Raw genomic sequence first — 6,947 nt, forward strand, 5'->3', positions numbered from 1 at the left:
ATTGTACAAAACGAAGGAGAACAACGGCGGTCCGTACAAAGACAGACTCGACGAAAAGGCAAAGAAAAGATACGAGGAAAAAATCAAAGGAGTGAAAGGGTCAGACCCTTACGAGCACACAGAGTAGACAAAAGACGTTAGTGTGCTGCCCACTTTCACCACGATCATATTTATAATTATATGGTTCTTGGAGTGAGTGCATACACTCATGAAGTTTAACTTCAGGTCACTGCAACAAGCCCAGGTACAGTTTACTGACAGATGGGTGCAGGACCTTGAAATGCACCGTGTAGAACGAAAGACCATCATACGTATCATAAGTTTACCAGTCTCACAAATCGTCCTCATAAATACACACTCATTCACCGTTTATTAATATAACCTTTGAGCTCAACAGTAATTAATTAGTAGTGGAAATGACTTCAGGTACGCATCACAGAAATGTAGCAGTGACAATAATATTGTATGCTGTAATCGCACTGGACAATTAGTGATACAAAACAACTGTTTTACCCTGTGAATAAAAGTATATGTTTTTGTCAATGTACCGTGGTAATAAACGCAATATTGTGTCAGGACAATTCACTATTTATGCACAATAAACAAAGGAGCATAGCGCGACAATTTCTGTTTAGCGCCAGACTTGCTTGTAACCTACGTCACTAATTAAATATGAAAAATGACGTATTAACTCCTACAAAACACTGACCTTTGTGGGAATGCTTGGAGCAGACTAACCTGTGAGCTGGAGTGTTCTGGACGTTATATTTGGTCTTTGAATGGCTGCAATCCAGGCCATCCGTCGCCTCTTTTTACTTCGGAAACATGGCTTGAACAATTTCTCCTTAACGACGTAATCCGATAACAACCGATCTCTTTACCCGTCGGCTTCCCGAGACTGTCATGCGACCGGCTATTGCAATTAACAATGCAACAGCTTCTTGCCATTTTTTGTTTCTTTTTATCGCTGTGTAACTTATTTCAATTGAAAGCCTGCGTGCGCTAGTACCTCTTGCCTTGGGTTCCCACAATCCTTTGCGGTTTTACCCCTCAATGACGTCACATTTTCAATCTCTATTGTCGAGACAGTTCTGCATCAATACGCTAGACAAACATAGAAAGCGGAACTCCGTAAACATGCGTGTTGGTGAGTATTTTAATACACGTATTACTTTAAAACAACTATATTCATGTGTTTAATGGTGTGACGGTGCCATGATGATAGCAAATGCTAGTGCTGATGTGAGCTTTGATGTTGTGTTTCAGGGACGATCGTTGCCGTTGCAGGGGGAGCAGGTAAGGCTTTGGACGGTCTGTGTGGTCACCGGGGATCGACACACCCACGATATCTCTCTGTTATGTTGATCCACTACCTTTTACCGCAGTCAGGAGAAGCGGTCACACGAAGCTGGGTGTCGGCTTGATAAGCTAACGCGGGGCTTGGTTCGGGCTGACGCTTGACAGGAATTGCTTTGGGCAGCATGTAAACAATTTACCACCAAAAGGGAAAAGAAAAATGTCAAGGAATAAAGTGAACTGTAAGAATATTGAACTACACTAAGAACTAAGACTTTAGGGTCTTTTGAAAAACTTTAGTCCGTCCTACTGTATGTACACTGAGGTCTGAGGGATCTTTTATGAATAGTGACGCTATTTTCAGAAAACCGATTAGTCAGCAGGCGTTGTTTCATACCTGCTGATCATTAGTCATAACTTGAACTCTGTGAAATGTATTGCATTGTAACTAATGCTCTCAAATGAAATATAAAGATTATGCATGAAATCACCACCTACTGACCAATACATCATCCAGACAATAGGGTCACTGTTCATAGAAAGTCCCTCAGACCTCTGTGTGTGGACAGTAGGAGGATCTAATGTTTTTGTGTAAAGTCTTCGTTTTTTCCCTGATGTTTTTAATAAATGTAGATCTTTAGATACAACTTTATTACTTTACGTTTTCCTGTTGGAAGCAAATGTTTTACAACATTTTCTTTGTTCTCCAGCAATAATACATGATTGTGAAACAGGACACAAACTTGTACTTCCTGACCTTGATTATAATCATCAGATTCTCCTGTGCCTCAAAGACAGAACTGTGATATTGAATCTGTAAACTTACACAGCTTCCCTGGCTTCAAATAGGCCAGAATTTATTCATAGAATGTGTATTTTTCAGTCATGCTGTCCAAAGTGCTTTGAGGGCACAAACATTCATAAAAGTTTAATACTAAACTACTGTAAAGTACTTTTTCCTCTCACACTTACACTTCACAACAGCACCAGCCCTTTTACGTGAGCGAGAAGGGTGAACCCTGGATTAACTTAATTTGTTTCATAACAGCTTCATGTGACCACTTATCCAGATTGCCAGTGTTGGGGTAAGTGAATCCAGATAACTGAAAGATACCCTGGATATGCTAAACTTGCTTTAACATTTAAAGCGAGCCCAGGATAAGATGTAATCCTGCCTTATACCTCAGGCCTCTACTTATATAAAAACTTTTTATAAGGCATATCGTTTGTAACAGTCACACTTATGCTGGTGTTCTCGTCCATGTGCAGTAGGTGCAGTGGCCTTGGCTCCTGTTGCTCTGGGGGCCGTAGGTTTCACCTCAGCTGGAATAGCTGCAGGCTCCTATGCTGCAAGCATGATGTCTGCTGCTGCGGTGGCTAATGGAGGGGGAGTGGTAGCTGGAAGCATGGTGGCTCTTTTGCAGTCAGCAGGTAGGCTTGTTGTCTGACTTTACTGTGGTTTCATCAATAGTGCTGTATACATTCACTTTATTAGGAACCTACAGTGGCCCTGAGAGGCCAAACGGACTGCAACTTAAGAAAACAGCAGCAATAAGAAAAACGCTACAAAAGCACACAAAACACAACGGAAATAGGAAAAACGAAAACAGAAATAAGAAAAAACAGATATCCAAAAGCACAAGGGAAGTGTTTCTGGGGAGACGATAACCCGACAGACGAGTTGCAGGAACCAAAAATATGCTACGAATTGCGCTGGGAGACACTTAAAAGAAGTGGAGGATCTATCGGTTTTGTGAGGAAAGAAAAGATTAGAGGTAAGTGTGTTAGCCTAACTATTAGCCTAAAAATCCGTCATCAGTATTATATGAATCATGATAAAACATGCCTACCATGTTTTGGGTTCCTGCAACTGGTCCGTCGGGTTATTGTCTCCCCAGAAACACTTCCCTTGTGTTTTTTCCTATTTCTGTTTTCGTTTTTCCTATTTCTGTTGTGTTTTGTGTGCTTTTGTAGCATTTTTCTTATTGCTGGTGTTTTCTTAAGTTGCAGTCCGTTTGGCCTCTCAGGGCCACCGTAGGAACCAAAGCAAAGGTGACCCTTGCTCCTGTTGGTGGTGACCAGTATATGTATACTCGGGGACTGAATAATTCAATACAAATGACTGATAACACATTTACAAATGTACACACTGATTCAGCTTAAAGTCTATTTACAGACTTAAATGGGGACGGCCTTAGTGTCCCGTGTTGTGTTACAGGACTAAGCTTGTGGTGTGGGGCGATCGTGGCTCAAGAGTTGGCAGTTTGTCTTGTAATCAGAAGTTTGCCTGTTCGAGCCCCGGCTCCGACAGTCTTGGTCGTTGTGTCCTTGGGCAAGACACTTTACCCATTGCCTACTGGTGGTCAGAGGGCCTGGTTGCGCCAGTGTCCCAGGGCAGCTGTGGCTACAATGTAGCTTGCCATCACCAGTGTGTGAATGGGTGGATGATTGAATGTAGTGTAAAGCGCTTTGGGGTCCATAGGGACTAAGTAAAGCGCTATACAAATGCAGGCCATTTACCAGACCCTTAAAAGGACTTTAGTGCCTACAACATGAGTGAGCAGCTGACAGAAAAGAAGTGTGGTATTGGTGTATAAGCCATAGAGCATTTTTTTAGTTTATGAAATCTGACACCACTAGGGGGCAGTGATGCCACTGTTAGGTGGCAGTCAGTTGTTTTGATTCCTGATAAAGTTATAAGCAAACTCAGCTGCTTGACTTGATGCAACATATTGAAGCTGTGAATATTTTTCCTACTCCCTCTTGAAGGTGCAGCTGGGCTGTCGGGGGCTGCCACTGCAGCTGTGGGCAGTGTTGGAGCTGCTGCAGGAGCAGGACTGAAATTGCTGGCAGGTGTCATACGGAAATAAAAAATGTAAATAATCTCACATGGCAAATTCTAATGATATTTGTTGCCACTGCACTTCCTACTAATGAGCATTTTTGTGATGTCAGAAATATGAGTGATACATTTTTTAACTGTTTCAGTGAATGAGTGAAAGTGTTTCTGCGTGTCACTGACCTCATTTCAGTGCACCAAAGAGTAATTCCACAAATTCAGAGTGTTGTAAAAATTTCAGGATTTAACGAAATGTTTTGGTCATACCACATGTTACTGAAGTGTTTAAACTAAAGAGTGTTCTAGCGTTTATTCATTAAAGGTTCAAAATAAAGGAAAATATTAAACCAGAGTGAAGAGTTATCATTTTTGAAGATGTGCTGCACATTTGTCGTTCTTACAGCTTTGCCACTGATCATTTCAGGTGTAGGAATGGAAACTCACTAAACCCTTTCCTTCCTTCTCTAAGCAATATTTTACTTTGTTGAAAGATCTAAATAAGAGTAACTGAAATTAACTTAAATAAAATGCATTTCAAAGTTTCTGCTGGCTCCAGTGTTTTTAAAATTTGTAATGGTACAAAAGATTATTTAAAGATTTAACCCTCACAAAATAAACTGTAATCCTCCCCCCCTCCTTTTTTTTTAAGGATGTGCAGATTTTTTTTAATGTTCTACACTAAAATTTTCATATCAATTGATTACCTTATTGTAGGAAATTGTAGTTCTAAATTTCAGAATGGTGTTAATGCCTTTGTCCTCACTAAGGTGAGTCTGATTTATTTATTTTTTAGCATTCAGGTGCTCATGTTTTGATTTCTTAAAGCCTTGCACCCATTTCCATAATCTTGCCAGCAGATAAGCTCAGTGCATGTATTATGAGGAGTCTTTCTGTGGAGATTATTGTAAACTTTCGGGAAACTGAGGCATTCGTGGGCTCTATAACTCATTTTACTTTCTTTGCTTTCCGTGTTTTGTATTTTGCGTTTTTGCATAGCACTGGGTGAAGCTGGTATTTGATCCCCTACAACCCAGTCAGAATTTTGGCACATTTTCTGGACTTGTTATAACTGGCAGAAATTAAAAATGTTCACCAAGGCTTGATGTAAAAACAGAAAGTGATCACCCTTTCGCACAGGATACAAATTATTTTTTACTTTTCCACTGCATAATTATGCACTGATAACAAAGTGATATCTTATCATCTCAGACATGTTAAAAACGTTGATGGTCTGCATTACATTATGATGTTTAAAATAAAAACAACTATGCTTTTATTTTGCATGGATTTTTATTTTCACATTAAATTCAGAAAATGCATCGTATCAGTCTTGGGTTCAGATCAAACAGCTTCATCCTCTACAATGATACATAAAAATGATGGTTTCAAAATAGCAGTAACCTTAATCCACCATATATTTAACTTAATTTTTAAATTTTGCTTTAAGCTGAGTGTCTGACATTTGTAAAATGATGCTTCATTTGAGATTTGTCACATGACTAAACATCTGGTATTTGTTCATAGTGTAAATCTTAACGTGTTCCAGTCTGGTTACAAATGGTTGAGAGCAGCCAACCCACTGTTCCTCCAGCACCAGCAAAACCTCCAGTGGCAGCTCCCGTCAGACCTCCCATACCTACAGTAAAATTATAGACGCCATCAGCTGTTTGTTATTCATGTGTAAAGCTTTTATGCTATTCTTTTTGATGCTTCTCTATACAGTATATGATTTGCATTATATCTGTTTTATATATTTAAATATGTAAGCAATTTTCTTTGCAACATCTAAATAATATTGTTTAAATAATTTACTAATTAAATCAAAATATCTGGTTTACCCCAGGACTGCAGCGTTGCTATGAGACCTCCTGCTGCAACTCCTCCTCCATTAGCAACTGCAAAATATGACATCAGTTTGGCAGCGATGGAGCCTGCTGCTATTCCAGCTGGAGTGAACCCCAGTGCAGCTTAAACGGCTGGAGCCAGAGCCACAGTGCCAGCACCTCCTGAATATTATTTTATATATATATTGGAAAGATTTTCAAATAAGAAGTAACAAGAACCAACCTTAATTACAAAAAAATTTATTGTGAAATGTAAATAAAAACAGAAGACAGTGATGTGTTCCTGCCATGAAATTCAAAATGAGCTATGTCATTTCTTGAAATAGTAAAATGTCTTAGTTGTTCAACTGTAAATAAAGTTTACGTTTATAAGATTTGCATTGCATTGTGGGTTGGGTGAAAGCGGTGAATCATGTCATCTGACAGCTTACCTCCGACTATAACGACTCCCTTACCTGTTATTGAAAGACAAACAGTGAACAAAAACGCGCATGGAGTAAGAAATTCATTAAATTACACTGCATGAAAAATAAATAATAACATAAACAGTAAAATATGAAGGATTTACATATTTCTTCCCAGTCCATGCTATATCCACATTCAGATGATACAGAGAGTGTATCCCTAGTTATGCGCAGATATCCACAGTGCAGGTGTATATTTTGCCCAGTGCATCCCCTCCTGGCTTTTTATAATTATTAATGGAAGTTCCACTTTCATTTCTCCGTAAATGATACTAACTGCCCACACGTGAACAGCAGCACCGGACAAAATACACCAATGCACTGTGTGGGGTCGCAATTTCAAGAGGTTGTGTGAGCAATTCCTCAGGTTAGAAGAAGGTTGATTTCAGCTCCCAAATTCCAATTAAAGTCAAAAACCACAAAAAATCACAGGAGAAGAGCAGAGGTCTATGCCAGTTGTGTTATTGAACAGTGAAGTTCAGCAAAAAGAAGAAAAAGCAAAAG

At 39.4% G+C, this 6,947-nt stretch overlaps 1 protein-coding gene across 2 annotated transcripts; it reads left to right on the top strand.

Annotated features, from left to right (window-relative positions):
- Window positions 1-680: 680 nt before the first annotated feature.
- Window positions 681-6,516, top strand: LOC134645415 (interferon alpha-inducible protein 27-like protein 2A). Of its 2 annotated transcripts, none has more exons than XM_063498838.1 (4): window positions 681-1,147; window positions 1,267-1,296; window positions 2,566-2,727; window positions 5,979-6,516. In XM_063498838.1, the coding sequence occupies exons 1-4, from the start codon at window positions 1,054-1,056 to the stop codon at window positions 6,041-6,043; spliced, it is 351 nt and encodes a 116-aa protein (XP_063354908.1). In that variant the 5' UTR covers window positions 681-1,053; the 3' UTR covers window positions 6,044-6,516. The 2 variants fall into 2 exon arrangements, with proteins under 2 accessions (XP_063354908.1, XP_063354907.1); XM_063498837.1 differs by lacking the exon at window positions 5,979-6,516 and adding an exon at window positions 4,066-4,787 and having other exon boundaries at window positions 701-1,147.
- The last annotated feature ends 431 nt before the right edge of the window (window positions 6,517-6,947 follow it).

The sequence above is a fragment of the Pelmatolapia mariae genome, linkage group LG16_19 (genome assembly GCF_036321145.2).
Source record: "Pelmatolapia mariae isolate MD_Pm_ZW linkage group LG16_19, Pm_UMD_F_2, whole genome shotgun sequence".
Taxonomy (NCBI): Eukaryota; Metazoa; Chordata; class Actinopteri; order Cichliformes; family Cichlidae; genus Pelmatolapia; species Pelmatolapia mariae.

What these genes read in the sequence shown, in the direction of transcription:
- LOC134645415 (XM_063498837.1), top strand. Translation starts at nt 1,054, where the DNA reads ATGACGTCACATTTTCAATCTCTATTGTCGAGACAGTTCTGCATCAAT. An exon ending in CTCCGTAAACATGCGTGTTG is followed by an intron (nt 1,148 to 1,266) that starts GTGAGTATTTTA and finishes GTTGTGTTTCAG; the next exon opens with GGACGATCGTTGCCGTTGCA. An exon ending in GGCTCTTTTGCAGTCAGCAG is followed by an intron (nt 2,728 to 4,065) that starts GTAGGCTTGTTG and finishes TCCCTCTTGAAG; the next exon opens with GTGCAGCTGGGCTGTCGGGG.